General features: G+C 39.4%; 1 protein-coding gene across 2 annotated transcripts in view; it reads right to left on the reverse strand.

Annotated features, from left to right (window-relative positions):
* Positions 1-20,822, reverse strand: part of FRMD3 (FERM domain containing 3) — a 341,097-nt gene that overhangs the window by 146,748 nt on the left and 173,527 nt on the right. For both annotated transcript variants that reach the window (XM_027550087.1, XM_027550086.1), the window contains exon 3: positions 193-235. In XM_027550087.1, the coding sequence (XP_027405888.1) occupies positions 193-235 (43 nt within the window). The remainder of the gene's footprint in view (positions 1-192; positions 236-20,822) is intronic.

Below are 20,822 nucleotides of genomic sequence, written 5' to 3' on the forward strand. Positions count from 1 at the left end.
GTGACCATGGGGAGCACCAAGGCCAGCAAATAAGAGAGGAGAAGTTACACAGCTCATGGGGAGGGAGAAGTCCCCCCACCCCCAGATCTTTAACTTCATCCATTTCTTTCTTGGCAGGAGAAACTCTGTAAAGAAACAGAATCTACCATTGGACATTTCAAAGCAAAAATGAACCCACAGATTGACACTTACATTTCATTTGCTTGGAGATGGACTTGTTAGGTTCAAGCCAGTGCTGGGGAGAAAAAAAGCAGAGATTGTGGGTCAAATGGCTGGACCATGTGATACATACTTAATAAAAGGAACTTAGTAAAGATATTCTTTTTCCAAAGTACAGCCTCAGTTCCCCATAGATATTCCTTGGGGTTCCACCCTCTGAAGATCAACATGAGCAATTGGGCAGTAATAATATCACAGGCAAGTGTATAAATTACAGAGAATTAATACTTTCTGAGTAGTATTTGAGTCATGCAGTTGCTAGGAGAGAAGGACAAGGGAGAAAATATGCACTTAAATGGGATGTTCCAGTGGCTCTAGTTGGCTCCTAGGTGATTCTTTGAGCTCCATCGCTCTGGGCAAGCCACAGATGGCTAAAGACTTTGACATCCGTGACCTCTAAAAGTCACAGTCCAGCACCATCCTTTCAAGTTAACAGTGGGGCAAGCCACCATTAGCCCTGTCACATACAGAGACAGTTCTTCCTTCACAGTAGGGAGGAACAAATTATTTTAAACATCTTATTTCAGAGGCCTGAGGTCATCAAGAAGAAAAATCAGCTGCAACACAAAACAAAGAAGCTCCAAATCCTGAATAGCTCAGAATCATGTTACCGATAAGTATTTGAAGCAGACACAATGCTGGACCCAGCAACCAGCTCTCTCCACACCATGAGTGAAGGTCACTTTGACATGCCAACACCAGGGCAGCCTCTGATGTTACAAAACATGATGCCCTTGAAGCTGCTTAAGGAATATCAGGAAACATCACTTTATACGCCAGAAGTTTAGATAGATAGATGGTAAGAGGGGTGCCACTGAGTATCCATCAAGATGCTGGGGAGTCCTCACTTATGGGGCACCCTCTCTCTGCTAGATACTGGAGACAAAAGAAGAGGAGGAAACTTACCATCAGTCAAGCACTTACACCTCAGTTTATCTCATTTGCAGGATCCAGTAAGCCTCAGGATTCTGTATTATCCCTATTGTTTGATGTAAATACATAGCCATGAAGTTGAATTAGGAGCTAGTATTGTTGAGGGTTCACCAAGTGCCAGAGTTTCCATAAGCCATCATTACTACCCCATTTACAGACAAGAAATCTGGGGCTTGGGATGTTAAAGAACTTGCCAAAGAAATGGCAAAGTGAAGAAATGGCGACGCCAACTTTCTATGCAATTCTAGTGCAGAGGCCCTTAACCTTGGGCTTGTGGCTTCCCCACTGGCCAGTTCACTCTAAAATGTATTATTCTCCTTGCTGAACACTCCCTACCTTCCTAGGAACTAGAGAATTGAGTGTCCAGTCAGCAGGTTCCAGTCTAGGGTTTCAGATCTTTGCATTCTTTAAAGAAAAATGGGGTCTCCTGGCTATTTAAATCTAATTCTTCTAAATGAAGAATCTGCCAGAAAACCATGCATTCATCCATGACCTGTTGCACAATCAAACTAATATAGCAAATTTCTTTGTTTCTGGCCAGAATTCCACCAACCTATGTTGGGAACCCTGGTTAACTCCTTTTTCCCTTATTTTTTTGTGGTAAAATATACATAACATCTGGTCCCATCACTTCATGGCAAATAGATGGGGAAACAATGGAAACAGTGAGAGACTTTATTTTCTTGGGCTCCAAAATCACTGCAGATGGTGACTGCAGCCATGAAATAAAAAGAAGCTTGCTCCTTGAAAGAAAAGCTATGACCAAACTAGACAGCATATTAAAAAGCAGAGACATTACTTTGCCAAGGTCCATCTAGTCAAAGCTATGGTTTTTACAGTAGTCATGTATGGATGTGAGAGCCAGACTATAAAGAAAGTTGAGCACCAAAGAATTGATGCTTTTGAACCGTGGTGTTGGAGAAGACTCTTTAGTCTCTTGTACTGCAAGGAGATCCAACCAGTCTGTCCTAAACGAAATCAATCCTGAATATCCATTGGAAGGATTGATGCTGATGCTGAAACTCCAATACTTTGGCCATCTGATGTGAAGAACCAACTCATTGGAAAAGACCCTGATGCTGGGAAAGACTGAAGGCAGGAGGAGAAGGGGATGACAGAGGATGAGATGGTTGGATGGTATCACTGACTTGATGGACATGAGTTTGAGTAAACTCTGGGAGTTGGTGATGGGCAGGGAAGCCTGGCATGCTGCAGTCCATGAGGTTGCAAAGAGTCAGACATGACTGAGCGACTGAACTGAACTGATACATAACATGGGCCTTCCCAGGTGCTACTAGTGGTAAAGAATATGCCTGCCAGTATGGGAGACATAAGAGATGTGGATTCAATCCCTGGATCGGGAAGATCCCCAGATCAGGAAGATCCCCCTGGAGGAGGGTGTGGCAAGCCACTCCAGTATTCTTCCCTGGAGAATCCCAACAAAGGAGCCTGGTGGGCTACAGTCCATAGGGTCACAAAGAGTCAGTCATGACTGAATCAAGTTGGCATGCACGCACGCATACATAACATAAAATTCACCATCCTAACCATTTTTAAGTGTACAATTTGGCATATTAAACACACTTACAGTGGTGTGCTACCATTACCACCATCCACCTCTAGAATTCTTTTCATCTTGTAAAATTTAAACTCTATACCTATTAAACATTAACTTTCATTTCCCCCTTTCTCCCAGCCCTTGGAAACCACCACTGTACTTTTGGTTATCTCCTTCTAATCAGAAATTATGCTTGGACTTTACACAGTTAAAATTGAACAATGAGAAAGGTATTGATTATACCACTTACTAGCTACAAAATGTTTACTTTCGGTCTCTGTTTTACAACTATAAAATGAGAACAGTAATTGTACCTACCTTGTAAGGTTGTTGTGAAGATTTTAAAAATTAATACATGTAAGTTGCTTAACAGTGCCTGTCATGTGAAAAATATTCAGTGAATGCTTGTTTGCTGATATTGTCACTGTTATTTAATAAGTACAGTTTAATTGGGAGACCACATTTTTCAATATATGGGACACATGAAAAGAATAATAACAGGGGTCTCTGGTGATTTAATTACTTTTCTAGAAATAAATACATAGCATAATTTAGAACTAAGGCATGAAAACAAATAATAGCAGCCTGAGATCAATACCTACTGCTATTGTTTCACAGAGGAGGATACAGTCATTTTGTGAACAGAGTCTGAAATGTAAATAAGTTATCCACATGCTCCTTGCTTGGCATTCTTTAAACTCCTTAGCCCTTCTCTGCCGAATTTCAACCTATCTTCCCACCTTCTCACTGCCTCCAGGGATGACAGGCAAATTTCATTTTGTGCACTCACAAAAGTTGATGGTAATCTTCCAGGGTTGTGAGGAGAACTCAAGATTGGGTGAAGGTTTGGGGAGAATGAGTGTCATGATGGATTGGTTATGTCTGCCATTCATGATGGATTGGCTAGGTCTCCCATGGAAGGGGAGGGAACATTTAAGGCATGCCTGTGAGGTATTTACCATCTGTGGTCTACATAAATTACTATAAATGATCTGGCCTTCTCATTGTCCTACATAATATGCCCAGCAGTTTCTGATCAGTTCCTATCTTCCTCTTCCTCTCAGCCTACTCATATCCTGCCCTTGTTTCTCAATTACCTTTGTCTAAAATTTAACTACTACATACATTTCCAAAACAACTATTCTTCCCCAGTGGGATAGTCATAGGGTATAGAGTTCTAAGAAAAATAAGCCAGAAGTAATCATGCTTTAAGGAATTTTAAGGAATCATTTATTCAAAGAGGGTCACGCTCAATTTATTGGTATGCACGGAAGTTTAAAGGCTTCCACGATGACTCATGGTAAAGAATCTGCCTGGGTTCCATCCCTAGATCGGGAGACCTGGGTTTGATCCCTGGATCGGGAAGATCCTCTGGAGAAGGGAATGGCTCTCCACTCTAGTATTCTTGCCTGGAGAATTTCATGGACAGAGGATCCTGCCGGGCTACCGTCCATGGGATCACAGAGTCAGATACAACTGAGTGACTAACACTTTCACTAAAATTTAAAAACCTGACTGGCCTATGGCCTAGCAGTTCCTTCACTCTAATTTGGCCATGTGAATGAAGAGGAATGAAACAAGGATTTTCACTGAAATATTATATAAAATTACAAAATATTAGAAATAACATTAATGGCCATAATAAGGAAAATGGGTAAATAAAATCTGGGAGATTCTGTGGCAGTCTTTTCTAGGAAGTAGATCTTTATGTGCAACATGGTTGAATCCCCAAGGCAAAGTGTAGGATGAAAAAAGTGAACTGCAAAATTTATAACCATGACCACAGTTAGTTCCCAAATTGTGCACAGGAAAGCACAGCCACAGTAGACATCTGCTGGACTCCGTGCAAACCCTGAGCTCAGGGAGGTCCACAGTCCCAGTATTAGCACCCACTAAATTCCTTTTAATGTCATACTTTTTCCAAAGTTGGGTTTCCTGTGGTTGCTGTGATTAAAAAAAAAAAAGTCCTGTGCAAATTAGGAATTTGGTGTAGAACAGGCAACGAGTGTGGCAGTGTCTGATCTGATCCTAAGGTTTGAGAGCCATGAAGTGTCCAACAGGCATATACTGCCAGTTAGAAGGTAATTATGGTTAAGAATGAACTGGATACTATTTTCATGTGTGTAATGTTTTGAATGGCTACTAAGGCCATAATGGCTATGTTAGGACATAAATACTTATTAAGTTGTTTGGATCTAATTCTCACTAGATGGAACTGTTAAATATTCTTTTGACCTAGAGCACCATGAAATAATTACTAAGATACTGAAAGAGCCATAAACCAAGACAATTCAAGACCCTCTGAACTATGATCGGAGAAGGCAATGGCACCCCACTCCAGTATTCTTGCCTGGAAAATCCCATGGACGGAGGAGCCTGATGCACTGCCATCTATTGGGTTGCACAGAGTCGGACACGACTGAAGCGACTTAGCAGCAGCAGCAGCTGAACTATAGTATCATATGACTAATGTGTTCTCTTTTTAAAATAAAAAGTACAAAACAGTACCATATATTTTCAAAGAAGACTTAACAAGCATCTAAATGTATTTTTAAACATCTGAAATGATGCTAAACTGATCAAGTGAGGTGGGTTACAGGGAGAGAATAGGAATTTAGGGTTGTCAGTCAAAGAAAACCATGAAACCACAACTTCCATTTTAACTGTGATGCTTTAACTTAAATTTTCACATGCATTTGTACAGTACATGACTATTTAAAAATCAGTTGCAAAGAAATAGCTAAACTCTATCCAGAAAATGGCTCACAGTAAAGAATTCGCCTGCAATGCAGGAGACTTGCTGGAGACATGGGTTCGATTCCTGGGTTGGGAAGATCCCCTGGAGAAGGAAATGGCAACCCTCCCCAGTATTCTCGCCTGGAGAATCCCATGCACAAAGGAACCTGGCGGGCTACAGTCCATAGGGTTGCAGAGTCAGACAAGAACCAAACATCATCCAGAGAATAAAAGTGGATTTCATGTAGTTTAGACTCCAGAGGAAGAATCTCATACATAACAGGCCAATGACAAATCTAGCCAGGCATCCAGGTTGACTCAGGAGCCAGCAGGCCTGGATTCAGAAGCCAGCTCTGCCACTTACTAGTGAGTGGTGTGACCTCCATCAAGTTCCTCTGTTTCTTCAGTTATAGCATCATATGAGGTTTAAGTGGGTTAACTCACTTAGAAGCTCTAAGAACAGAGTTTGGATCACAGTGAAGGCTGAATAAACACCAGCTGTTCCCTCCTATCTTCCTCCCGTTCACTGAGAGAGATTCTTAAGTTGGTGACATAGGCCCTCTCTGTGAGACCATATTTGTCACTTTCTTCTCTCCCTCCCCACCCCACCTGCCTTCTGTGCTACATGAACAGATAATTCGCCTTCATTTTTTCATTCTTCCTTTTAGAGGTAGGAGTTGGACAATGAAATAGTCTGTACTATACCAACACCTCCTGCTGAGATTGCATGTACAGATGGATTACACGCCCATGAGAAAATAACAACCATGTTGTGGTGTGCTTGGTAATTAGATGTAAGGCTTAGAACATTTATCACATTGCTATTTTCCCTTCAATTGCTACTTGGAATATATGTGATCTTTTAAAGTCTGTTTCCTTGCTGAAAACTGATATTCCTAGAGAGAGGAAGCAACGAAAACCTGCCAACCAAATATCTGAATTTGTGGCTGAAACCTTCATTTCCTCGAATCTTATTTAGAATAAAAATTTCAAAGACTAAGGAAGGTAATACCCAATCATTGATTCTACTTACTGAGCTTCGACAGAAAGATGAACCAGAGGAGGCATCCTTAGCATGAGTTGAAGGTATTAGGAAGATGTCTGCAGGAAGAGTGTCTGAAGGCACAGCCCAGGTTCCCTTTCCCTTTAGTTATACAACAGTTAACTTTTTTTTTTTTTTTTTTAAAGAAGGCTGCCCTCAGGTTACTGGAATCCATTGCAGGGTGAAGAATGAATATCCCACACACCCCCACCTCCACCATCCCACAGCAAGTCAGCTCATAACTAATAATGGATGCTTTTGAACTGTGGTTCTGGAGAAGACGCTTGAGAGCCCCATGGACTGCAAGGAGATCAAATCAGTCCATCCTAAAGGAAATCAACCCTGAATATCCATTGGAAGGACTGATGCTGAAGCTCCAATACTTTGGCCACCTGATGCACAGAGCTGATTCATTGGAAAAGACCCTGATGCTGGGAAAGATGGAAGGCAGGAGGAGAAGGGGGCAACAGAGGACAAGATGGTTGGATGGCATCACTGACTCAATGGACATGTGTCTGAGCAAACTCCAGGAGATAGTGAAGGACAGGGAAGCCTGTCATGCTGCTGTTCATGGGGTCACAAAGAGTCAGACACAACTGAATATCTGAACAACAACTAATGACAGATGTGGGAGGATAAATACTCCTTATTCCCTTGGGCAGGACAACTCAAAGACATGACCTACACTCTTCCTGAACTCCTCTGTGGAACTGAGCCCAAGTTATTCTCTCTATGACTGCCTAACATCATACCCTGGCCCACCCTCCTTCTCTTAATGTCCCAATCCCCTACTCCCCTATAAGTCTCCTTCTGGGAACATTTCCTAATAAAACTGGAATTTTTATCTCAGGATTTGCTTTCTAGGAACTGAACCTAAGACAGCCTCCCTAACTCTCCAGCCAAAACTGCCCTCCATGGTATTTGAAATTCTTCTATTCAAGAAGAATTCTCAAATTCTTTTATTCCTTTCACCTTAGGCTTGAGCCCTAGTAGGCTGCAAATTCCCTGTGAAGGGTCCCAATTTAGCATTGTTTTCAGCATTGAAAATCTGACCACATTTCAAGCCAGTTCTTATCTTCTGGGTTGGGGGTAGCAGATTTCAGAACCTCTAAGATTCCTTTAGCTCTCACATTTCATATACTATGAATTGAAGCAGATGAGAATGTTGCCAACAAATATTTCTTTCTAATTTTGCTGCTGCATTTAGCTCTAAGAGATAATTTTTCTCTTTATCATCATGAGAAATGGTACATTTCTTTCATACTTTCTAATTCTGGCAAATATGGAGAAAAAGATGGCAGGAATGAGTTGGTGATTTATGACTGAGTAGATTGATTTTCAAATTGGTAGATTTTTTTAAAAAGCTACCAAAAGTAAACAATATAAAAGTTAGCTATCTTCAAATCTGGGCTTCTGTTGAAACTGACCCAGTTTGTGATTACAGAATAAATTACACACCTCTCTGTTATCTTTCTCAAAACCCTTGGTTCTCTACACCAAAGTAATCTGTAGACTAGAGAAATGTGTTAAATAACCAATAGGGCTTTAAACAATAATGAATAGACCTTCCCAAACAGGAGATTGTTTTTCTCCTCAATAGTAACCAAATCCCAAATCTGCTCTGAAAAGATGGCCTGATTCTCACATCCCACCTGGACAAAGCCCCAGAGTAACTCAGTCCCTACGTTAGCTAGCCAATTTATGCCATTTCTAAGCCCTTTGCTGGGGAAAAAAAGAATGCCATCAAAATGAAGGCAGCCTTAACAGTGTCCTGGATAAGAAAGTTAGCCTAGGCCTTAGTCATTTCACTCCTGGTAACAATGACTTCCACTCCAGTTTCAGTAAAATCTACAGCAACAAAAATATCTGTAGATCAGGTATACTCAAAAGTTATTGTCCTTTTGTAAGTCAATCTATGTAAGAAAGCCTCCATGGCTTTAGGAATAGTGTTTTTGCACTCCTTCAGCCATAACTGCTTTTGCTTTCTAGGTTCCTAGGGATGAGCAAAACAGAAGTAACTGCCAAGAGAAGAAACACTGTAGGAAACAGGAGAGCAAAAGCACCTTTTTTTTACATAAAGAACCAGATTGTAATTATTTTAAGCTTTGTGATCCATATGGTCTCTGTCAGGACTCCAACTCTGCCATTGGAACATAAAAGCAGCCACAGACAACACAGAAATGAATAGAAGTAGCTGTGTTCCAACAAAACTTTATTTACAAAAACAGATGAGTGTCATCCTGACCCTTGTGTGCCAACCTCTTGCTCTACATCCAAGAAATCCATAGTGTACAAGAAAAAACAAATAGTGGTCTGAAAATATAATAGAGTTTGTAAAAAAAAAAAAAAAATGTTTATTGATGTGCATTTTAAAGTACATTAAAATACCAAAATGCAGTCATAAAGGGAATTATGGGCTTCTTTCATGCTTGTTACAATGGATTTTACCATTATCAGTACCCAGTTACATACTGTGGAACATCTGCCGTCATGTCATATAAATTTAACGATACTATCACCAAACTTTTCTAAAGTTCAAAATTCTCCTAGTTGTCAAACTTATGGATCTTTCCAAACTCTTTAAAGCATGGAATAGTAAAAAGATAAGTTATATATACTGATAACATGGATTAGTGCATTTAAACAACCCTATGGCACAGTTGCTTTTAGTATCCTCATTTCACAGATAAAGAAACTGAGGCACAGGCTAAGGTCAAAGTCATACAAACAGCAGATGGCAGGGACAGGATTTGACCCAGTCTTCCTGTTGTTAAATCTCTTAGCATTTGAGCAATAATGTCCTCTAATCTTCCTTCTTCTTGATATCAGAGATTTCAGTTCATTGTTTTTATGAATTCTGTAACTACCTATGCTTCTAAAATGTCTCTCTCTCTCTCCCCCCTCATTCTATTCTTTCTTCTCTGTATGTTCCTGGTTAGTCTTCATTGCAAGTTTCTCCTTCCGGACCATCCTTTAAAATATGGACATTTATTCAGCTTTCAGTTTCTCCTCTCAACTTATACTCTCTCCCTTAACACTGCAATCTATTCTTCAGGGCCTTAAAATAGTGAGGAGCTCATTGACTCCCAAAATCTCCATCTGTGACCTAAATTTTTTTAAATTTTAGATCCATTTCATTTTAGGGCCTAAGATTCAGATCTATATTTTCAACTATACTGCAAACCTCTCTGCCTCAACAGCTCATAGTCATCCCAACTCAACATGTCCAAAACTTATCAATCCAATGTTTTTGTACAGTTTATTTGGTAAATGGTTCCACTTGTACTTGGAACCTATGTAAGAAGTCCAAACACTCTGCTAGAAAAGCCATGTGGAAAGGCCCTGAAAACACATGCAGAGGAAGGGGGTCCCCAAGCCCCACCTTCTAGTCACCCCCACTGAAGCACCAGGCACATGAATGAAGATGTCTTGGACACAGACCATACCAACCACTGGCTGAGTGAGCCCAGACAACCCCAGGCAGAGCAGAATTATCCAGCTGAACCCTAATCAAATTCCTGACCCACAAAATCCTGAAATTTAATAAAACTGTGCTGTTTTAAACCAGCAAGTTTTGAAGAGAGTTGTTACATAGCAATAGATCACTAGAACTCTTCCTCCTTCTTATGGACTGAATGTGCCCTCACCCATTATACTCACATGCTCCAACCCTAACCCCAAAGTGATGATTCTGGAGGTAAGGCCTTGGCGAAGTAATAAGGTTCAAAAGACGTCATGAGAGTACAACCCACGTGATTGGATTAGTGTCCTTATAAGACAACAAAAAAAGACCAGAACTCTCTTGAGCTCTTCCTACTCTACTCCACCATGTAAGGACATAGGAGAAGGCAGCTGTCTGCAAACCAGAAAGACAGTTCTTACCAGGAAACAAACCCATCAGTACCATGATCTTGGACTATCCAGCCTCTTAAAACTATGAGAAATAAATGTCCTGCTTAAGCACCTGGTCTATGGTGTTTTCTTGCAGCAGTCCAAGATGCCTAAGACACTCTCATTATTACCTCCATCCATATAATACATAATTACAACTGAACTTTGAAAGATATCTATCTGCTGGAGCATAAATGAATAAGAAATATGTCTTCTTTAAACTGTCATTTCCTAATCTATACTGTTTTTATTTATCTAAGTTATACACTATACTCACACTTACATTGCAGTCTCTTCTCAGCTGAACTTAAAAACTGCCTTTAAAATTACTTCCAAACCTGCTTGTGTACATTTAGCTCTAAATTTCTTGCCACTGGAAGTCTCTAGTGAGTGATTTTCTTTATAATTATGGCACTTAAATCTTATTCCCCAAATTAATTTCTATCTTCATTCTGAACCAAACCCAGGAGGTTCCCACTACAGAGGAGAAAAACTGTCCTACATTGGATATCTTCCCATTTTTTCTAACTCAAACAGAGATAACACGGTATTTCCCAGCCCTACTTAGTTTTTGTCTGCCTTTTTAGAAAATTTCAAGTGTACAACATAGTGATTCAATAATTTTATACACTACAAAAATATCACCATGGTAAGTCTGGTTACCATCTGTCACCATACAAACTTATGGCAATATTATTAACTATATTCTCCATACTGTACATTATATTCCCATAGTTTATTTTATAACTAGAAGTTTGTACCTCTTAATCTCCCTCATTTATTTCACTCATCCTCCCACCATCTCCTCTCTAGCAAACACTAGTTCATTCTCTGTATCTATGGGTCTGTTTTGGTTTTGTTTTTTAGATTCTACAATAAGTGAGATCAAGTTCTATTTGTCTTCCTCTGACTAATTCCATTTAACTTAATACCTTTTAGATCCATCCATATTGTTGCAAATGATAAGATTTCATTTTTAATATATATATATATATATATAATCACATCTTTATCCATTCATCTGTTGGTGGACACGTAGGTTGCTTTCATATCTTGGCTTCTGTAAATAGTGCTTCAATGAACACTGGAGTATATATATCTTTTCAAATTAGTGTTTTTGTTTTCTTTAAGTAAATATCCACAAGTGAAATCGCTGAATCATATGGCAACCTCACTTTTAACTTTCTGAGGAATCTCTAGTGTTTTCCACAGTGGCTGCACCGATATACGTCTCCACCAACAGTGCATGAGATTCCTTTTTTCCATATCCCCACCAACACTTTGTGTTTGTTATCTTTTTGATTATAGTCATTTCGACAGATGTGAGGTGATGTCTCACTGTGGTTTAAATTTGCATTTCTCTGATAATTAATGATTTTGAGTAGCTTTTCATGTGCCTGTTGGCCATCTGTATGTATTCCTTGGAAAGATGTCTATTCAGGTCCTCTGCTCACTTTTTAATCTGGTTTGTTTTTCTGATGTTGAGCTGTATGAGTTCTTTGTATATTTTGGATATTATCTCCTTATTGGATATCTTTGCAAATATATGCTCCAATTCAGTAGGCTGCATTTCACTGACAGTTTACTTTACTGTGCAAAAAATTTTTAGTTTAATACAATACATTTGTTTATTTTTGCTTTTGTTTCCCTTGACTGAGGAGATACATCCAAAAAATATTGCTAAGATTGATGCCAAAGAGCATACTGCCTATGTTTTCTTCTAGGAGTTTTATGGTTTCAGGTCTTACATTTAAGTCTTTAATCCATTTTGAATTTATTTTTGTGTATGGTGTGAAAAAGTAGGAGAGTCTGATTCCTTTGCATGTAGCTGTCTAATTTTCCCATCACCATTTATTGAAGAGTCTGTTTTTACCCATTGTATATGGCTGCCTCGTTTGTTATAGATTAATTTACCATAAAAATGTGGGTTTATTTCTGGGATCTCCAATCTGTTCCACTGATCTATGTGTCTGTTTTCATGTCAGTACCATACTGTTTTGATTATTATAGTTTTATAATATAATTTGAAATGACAGCGTGATATCTCCAGCTTTGTTCTTTCTTGAGATTATTTTAGCTATTCAGGGTCTTTTGATTCTATACAAATTTTAAAATTACTTGCTCTAATTCTGTATAAAATGTAATTGGTTTTTTGATAGGGATTGTGCTGAATCTGTAGATTACCTTGGGAAGAATGGTCATTTTAACAATGTCAGTTCTTCTAATCCATGATAACACTATAACTTTCCATTTGTTTGTGTTGTTGTCAATTTCTTTTATTGATGAGGTATTTTAGCTTTTAATTTTTTCTCTGTATTTAATACTGTTCAATGCAATTGTCAATGGGATTGTTTTCTTAATTTCTCTTCTGATAGTTTATTGTTAGTATAAAATAACACACCAGATTTCTGTATGTTAATTTTGTATCCTCCAATTTTAAAGAATTCATTTATTAGTTCTAATAGTTTTTTGGTGGTGACTTTGGGATTCTCTATATATAGTATCATGTCATCTGCATTCAGTGACATTTTTCTTCTTCCTTACCATTTTTCTTTGCTTTTATTTCTTTTTCTTGTCCAACTGATGTGCTTAGGACTTGAATAAAAGTGGTGAGAGTGAGTATCCATGTGTTGTTCCTACCCTTAAAGAAAAAGTGTACAGCTTTTCACTGCTGAGTACAATGTTAGCTATGGGCTTGTCATATAAGGCTTTTATTATGTAAAGTATGTTCTCAATATATTCACTTTCTTAAGAGTTTTTATCATAAGTAGAACTGAACTTTTATCAAAGCTTTTTCTGCATCTATTAGGATTATCATATAATTTTTATTATTAAATTTATTAATGTGATGTATCACAATGATTTACAGATATTGAAAAATCCTTGCATCCCTGGCATAAAGCCCACTTAATTGTGGTACATGATCCTTTTAATGTATTGTTGAATTTGGTTTGCTAGTATTTTGTTGAGGATTTTTGCATCTGTGTTCATCAGTGATACTGGCCTGTAATTTTCTTTTTTTCTGGTGACTTTGTCTGGTTTTGGTATCGGGGTGATGCTGGCCTCAGAGAATAAGTTCAGAAGCATTCCTTCCTCCTCGATTTCTTGAAATAGTTTGAGAAGAATAAGTGTTAAATGCTTTGTAGAATTCTCCTGAGAAGCCATCTGGTCCTGGACTTGTATTTGTTGGGAGGTTTTTCTTAATTACTGATTCATTTTCATTATTGATAATTGGTATGTTCATATTTTCTATTTTGTACTGATTCAGTGTTGGAAAATTGCACATTTCTAAGAATTTATCCATTTATTCAGGTTGTACATTTTGTTGGCATATAATTGTTCTTCAGTTCAGTTCAGTCGCTCAGTTGTGTCCAAGTCTTTCCAACCCCATGAACTGCAGCACACCAGGCCTCCCTGTCCATCACCAATGGCCGGAGTCTACCCAAACCCATATCCATTGAGTTGGTGATGCCATCCAACCATCTCAACCTCTAATGTCCCCGTCTCCTCCTGCCCTCAATCTTTCCCAGCATCAGGGTCTTTTCCAATGAGTCAACTCTTCGCATGAGGTGGCCAAAGTATTGGAGTTTCAACTTTAGCATCATTCCTTCCAAAGAACACCCAGGACTAATCTCCTTTACGATGGACTGGTTGGATCTCCATGCAGTCCAAGGGACACTCAAGAGTTTTCTCCAACACCACAGTTCAAAAGCATCAATTCTTCGGCACTCAGCCTTCTTCACAGTCCAACTCTCACATCCATACATGACCACTGGAAAAACCACAGCCTTGACTAGACGGACCTTTGTTGGCAAAGTAATGTCTCTGCTTTTTAATATGCTGTCTAGGCTAGTCATAACTTTCCTTTTAAGAAGTAAGCGTCTTTTAATTTCATGGCTGCAATTATCATCTGCAGTGATTTTGGAGCCCCATAAATAAAGTCTGACACTGTTTCCACTGTTTCCCCATCTACTTCCCATGAAGTGATAGGACCAGATGCCATGATCTTAGTCTTCTGAATGTTGAGTTTTAAGCCAACCTTTTCACTCTCCTCTTTCACTTTCATCAAGAGGCTCTTTAGTTCTTCTTCACTTTCTGCTATAAGGGTAGTGTCATCTGCATATCTGAGGTTATTGATATTTCTTCCAGCAGTCTTGATTCCAACTTGTGCTTCATCCAGCCCAGCGTTTCTCATGATGTACTCTGCATATAAGTTAAATAAGCAGGGTGACAGTATACAGCCTTGACATATTCCTTTTCCTATTTGGAACCAGTCTGCAGTTCCATGTCCTGTTCTAACTATTGCTTCCAGACCTGAATACAGATTTCTCAAGAGGCAGGTCAGGTGGCCTGGTATTCCCATCTCTTTCAGAATTTTCCACAGTTTATTGTGATCCACACAGTCAAAGGCTTAGACAATAAAGCAGAAATACATGTTTTTCTGGAACTCTCTTGCTTTTTCCATGATCCAGCGGATGTTGGCAATTTGATCTCTGGTTCCTCTGCCTTTTCTAAAACCAGCTTGAACATCAGGAAGTTCACGGTTCACGTATTGCAGAAGCCTCACTTGGAGAATTTTGTACATTACTTTACTAGCGTGTGAGATGAGTGCAAGTGTGTGGTAGTTTGAGCATTCTTTGGCATTGCCTTTCTTTGGGATTGGAATGAAAACTGACCTTTTCCAGTCCTGTTTCCACTGCTGAGTTTGCTGGCATACTGAATGTAGCACTTTCACAGCATCATCTTTCAGGATTTGAAATAGTTCAACTGGAATTCCATCACCTCCACTAGCTTTGTTCGTAGTGATGCTTCCTAAGGCCCACTTGACTTCACATTCCAGGATGTCTGGCTCTAGGTGAGTATGAGTGATCACACCATTGTGATTATCTGAGTCATGAAGATCTTTTTTGTACAGTTCTTCTGTGTATTCTTGCCACCTCTTCTTAATATCTTCTACTTCTGTTAGGTTCATACCATTTCTGTCCTTTATTGAGCCATCTTTGCATGAAATGTTCCCTTGGTATCTCTAATTTTCTTGAAGAGATCTCTAGTCTTTCCCATTCTATTGTTTTCCTCGATTTCTTTGCATTGATCGCTGAGGAAGGCTTTCTTATTTCTCTTTACTATTCTTTGGAACTCTGCATTCAAATGGGCATATCTTTCCTTTTCTCCTTTGCTTTTCGCTTCTCTTCTTTTCACAGCTATTTGTAAGGCCTCCTTAGACAGCCATTTTGCTTTTTTGCATTTCTTTTTCTTGGGGATGGTCTTGATTCCTGTCTCCTGTACAATGTCATGAACCTCCATCCATAGTTCATCAGGAACTCTGTCTATCAGATCTAGTCCCTTAAATCTATTTCTCATTTCTACTGTATAGTCATAAGCGATTTGATTTAGGTCATACCTGAATGGTCTAGTAGTTTTCCCCACTTTCTTCAATTTAAGTCTGAATTTGGCAATAAGGATTTCAAGATCTGAGCCATAGTCAGCTCCTGGTCTTGCTTTTGCTGATTCTCCATCTTTGGCTGCAAAGAATATAATCAATCTGATTTTGGTGTTGACCATCTGGTGATGTCCATGTGTAGAGTCTTCTCTTGTGTTGTTGGAAGAGGGTGTCTGCTATGACCATTGTGTTCTCTTGTAAAAACTCTATTAGCCTTTGCCCTGTTTCATTCCATATTCCAAGACCAAATTTGCCAGTTACTCCAGGTGTTTCTTGACTTCCTACTTTTGCATTCCACTCCCCTATAATGAAGAGGACATCTTTTTTTGGAGTTAGTTCTAAAAGATCTTGTAGGTCTTAATAAAACCGTTCACCTTCAGTTTCTTCAGCATTACTGGTTGGGGCATAGACTTGGATTACTGTGATATTGAATGGTTTGCCTTGGAAACGAACAGAGATCATTCTGTTGTTTTTGAGATTGCATCCAAGTACTGCATTTCAGACTCTTGTTGACTATGATGGCTACTCCATTTCTTCTAAGGAATTCCTGCCCACAGTAGTAAATGTAATGATTATCTGAGTTAAATTCACCCATTCCAGTCTATCTTAGTTCGTTGATTCTTAGAATGTCGATGTTCACTCTTGTCATCTCCCGTTTGACCACTTCAATTTTCCTTGATTCATGAACCTAACATTACAGGTTCCTATGCAATACTGCTCTTTACAGCATTAGACCTTGTTTCTATCACCAGTCCATCCACAACTGGGTGTTGTTTTTGCTTTAACTCCATCCCTTTATTCTTTCTGGAGTTATGTCTCCCCTGATCTCCAGTAGCATATTGGGCATCTACCAATCTGGAGAGTTCATCTTTCAGTGTCCTATCTTTTTGCCTTTTCATACTATTCATGGGGTTCTGAATACTGAAGTCATTTGTCATTCCCTTCTCCAGTGGACCACATTCTGTCCGACCGCTCCACCATGACCTGTCCATCTTGGGCAGCCCCACATGGCATGGCTTAGTTTCATTGAGTTAGACAAGGGATGATCCATGTGATCAGACTGGCTAGTTGTCTGTGATTGTGGTTTCAGTCTGTCTGCCCTCCGATGCCCTTTCTCAGCGCCTACCATCTTACTTGGTTTTCTCTTACCTTGGACGTGGGGTATCTCTTCACAGCTGTTCCAGCAAAGTGCAGCCACTGCTCCTTACCTTGGATGTGGGGTAGCTCCTCTCAGCCACCGCCCCTGACCTTGGACATGGCGTAGCTCCTCGCGGCCAGCTCTTATGATCCCTTGTATTTCTATGGTGTCCACTGTAATTTCTTTTCTTTCATTTCTGATTTTACTTATTTACTTTTTTTTTCTTGATGAGTCTGGTTTATCATCTTTACAAAGAACCAGCTCTTAGTTTCATTAATTTTTTTCATTGTTTTTCTAGTCTTCATTTCATTTACTTCTGCTCTGATGTTTATTATTTCTTTCCTTCTTTTAACTTTGAGTTTTGCTTGCCCTTTTGCTTAGACTTCCCTGGTGGCTCAGATAGTAAAGCGTCTGCCTACAATGCAGGAGGCCCGGGTTCAATCCCTGGGTTGGGAAGATCTCCTGGAGAAGGAAATGACAACCCACTCCAGTATTCTTGCCTGGAAAATCCCATGGATGGTGGAACCTGGTAGGCTACAGTCCATGGGGTCGCAAAGAGTCAGACACGACTGAGCAACTTCACTTTCACTTAGATATTTTAGATTGTTAGATTTTTCCCGTTTCGTGAGGCAGGCTTATATCACTAAACAATTCCCTCTTGAAACTGTTTTCACTGTGCCCCATAGATTTTGGATCATTCTTTTTCCATTTTTAAATTTCCTCTTTGATTTTTTTCACCGACCCATTGGTTGTTTAGTGGCATATTGTTTAGCCTCTACATATTCATGTTTTTTTTTTCCAGTTTTTTCCTGCAGTTGATTTCTAGTCTTACAGTACTGTGGTCAGAAATGGTGCTTGATATGATTTCAATCTTCTTAAACTTACTGAGACTTGTTTGGTGGCATAGCATGTGATCTATCCTATAGAATGTTCCATGTACACTTGAAAAAATGTGTATGCAGTTGCCATATTTATGTATGTGTATGTGTGTGTGTGTGTGTGTGTGTGTGTGTGTGTGTATACATACATATACTTATATATAGTCCACTGGTCTTGAGTATCTTTTAAGGCCAGTGTTTCCTTATTGATTTTCTGGCTGGATGATCCGTCCATTGATGTAACTGGGGTGTTTAAAGTCCTCTACTATTATTGTGTTACTGTCAATTTCTCTCTATATATATCTGTTAATATTTATGTATTTAGGTGCTCCTCTATTGGATGTTTGTGTGTGTGTGTGCGCGTGTGTGTGGACTCAGTCACTCAGTTGTAGTTAGACTACTTCATCTGTGGAATTTTCCAGGCAAGAATACTGGGGCAGGTTGCCATTTCCTATTCCAGGGGATCTTCCCAACCCAGGGATCAAATCAATGTCTCTTGTGTCTCCTGCATTGGCAGGTAGATTCTTTACCATCAGTGCCACTTCCCAGTGGCACTATATATTTACAGTGCCACTTCCCAGTGTAAATATATATTTACAATTCTTCTGTCTTCTTCTTGGATTGATCACTTGATCATTACATAATCTCTCTCTTTGTCTCTTCTTATAGTTTTGTTTTAAAACTGATTTTGTCTGATAAAAGTCTTGCTACTCCAGTTTTTTTTTTTTTTATTTCATTTGCACAAATACTTGTTTCCTTCCCCTCAATTTCAGTCTGTGTGAGTGTGTTTAGATCTGAAGTGAAACTCTTGTAGACAGGATATATATTGGTCTTATTTTTTTAATCCATTCAGCCACGTTGTGTCCTTTGATTGGAGTATCTAGTCCATTTAAATTTAATTACTTTAAAAAATTAATTTATTTTTTAATTGAAGGATAATTGTTTTACAGAATTCTGTTTTTTTTCTGTAAAACATCAACAAGAATCAGCCATAGGTATACATATATCCCCTCCCTCTTGAACCTCCCTCCCATCTCCCTCCACATCCAATCCTTCTAGATTGTTACAGAGACCCTGTTTGAGATCCCTGAGTCATACAGCAAGTTTCCATTGGCTATCTATTTTACATATGGTATTGTAAGTTTCCATGTTACTTTCTTGATACATCTTCCTCTTCCCCTCCCCCTCTGTCCATAAGTCTGTTTTCTATGTCTGTTTCTCCATTGCTGTGCTGCAACTAAATTCATCAGTATGATCTTTCCAGATTCCATATACGTGCGTTAGTATATGACATTTATCTTTCTCTTTCTGATGTACTTCACTCTGTACAATGGGCTCTAGATCTGTCTACCTCATTAAAACTGATTCAAATGCATTCCTTTCTTTGGCTGAGTAATATTCCATTATATATATACCACAGCTTCTTTATCTACTCATCTGTCAATGGACATCTAGTTTGCTTCCATGTTCTAGCTATTATAAATAGTGCTGCAATGAACATTGGGGTACATGTGTCTTTCGATTTTGGTTTCCTCAGGGTACATGCCTAGGAGTGGGATTTCTGGGTCATGTGGTGGTTTTATTCCTAGTTTTTAAAGGAATCTCCACACTGTCTTCCATAGTGGCTGCATCAATTTACATCCCCACCAGCAATGCAAGGGGGTTCCCTTTTCTCCACACCCTCTCCAGCATTTATCATTTGTAGACTTTTTGATGATGGCCATTCTGACTGGTGTGAGGTGGAATCTTGTTATAGTTTTGATTTGCATTTCTCTAATAAGGAGCGATGTTGAGTATCTTTACATGTGTTTGTTAGCCATCTGTGTATGTCTTCTTTGGAGAAAAGTCAGTTTAGGTCTTTTTCTCACTTTTTATCATTGCAGAGTTGACTATTGTGGGCATGCTCACAGGAAAGGCTGGTACCCAGCACAGTTGGCTGTCAAGCCCTGCTTCACTGGCTGCTGGCCCACTGGTAGGAAGGGCCAGGTCTCAGTACAGCTGACTATGCAGAGTCCTAAAGGGTCCTGCAGCTGGTGTGAGCCTGTAGGTGGGCAGGACTGGGTATCAAGAAATCTGGCTGCAGGGTCTGGGGTGGTGGGAGAGGCCAGGTTCTGAGGCACTAGCTTCAGGGCCTAGAGGGTCCCCAGGTTGGTGCCAGCCCACTGGTGGACAGGTAAGCCCCCAGTGCTAATAGATTAGAAAAGAGCTCCAAAATGGTGCTTGGCAATATATTAATATTGTGATAGAATATATATATTGTCCTTGTGATAGAATGAGCTTCCCAAGATGGCTGCTACCAGTGTCTATGTCCCTAACAGGAGTCCCAATTGCCTCGGCCTTTCCAGGAGGCTCTCTAAGATCAGCAACTGGATCTGACCCAGGATCCTTTCAAATTACTGCCCATGTACTGGGATTTGGAGTTTATGAGATTTTATACTCATAAAAAATGCACCATTTAAGAGCTGGATCTGTTTCCTACATATCTCTGGCTCTCCCATATGCAAGCTCTGCTTATCTTCAAAACAAGATGTTCTAAGGGGACCACCTTCCTGGTGCAAGATCCCCAGGCTGGGAAACCTGGTATGGGGCTCAGGGTTTTTGTTTTTTGTTTTTTTTTTTTTAATCTAAAAAAAAGTTTTATTTGAAAAAAATTTTTTGAATAAGACTCTAAGGTAAAATATCTACCAAAACAAAGTTGAACCCTCCTCCCTCCTCCCTCCCCATACCATCCCTCAGGGTCGTCCCAGTGCACCAGCCCCAAGCATCCAGCATCGTGCATTGAACCTGGACTGGCATCTTGTTTCATACATGACATTTCACATGTTTCAGGATGGGGAACACATGAGAAATAAAGGAATAAAAAAAAAAAAAAAACAAAGTTGCATACTCTTTAAAGACAACAAAATCTAGACACTCAACAGTGTAATACTCACAATATCTAACATCCAATATAAAATTACCAATTTGCAAAGATGCAGGAAAATGTG

Source organism: Bos indicus x Bos taurus, chromosome 8, assembly GCF_003369695.1.
Source record: "Bos indicus x Bos taurus breed Angus x Brahman F1 hybrid chromosome 8, Bos_hybrid_MaternalHap_v2.0, whole genome shotgun sequence".
NCBI lineage: Eukaryota > Metazoa > Chordata > Mammalia > Artiodactyla > Bovidae > Bos > Bos indicus x Bos taurus.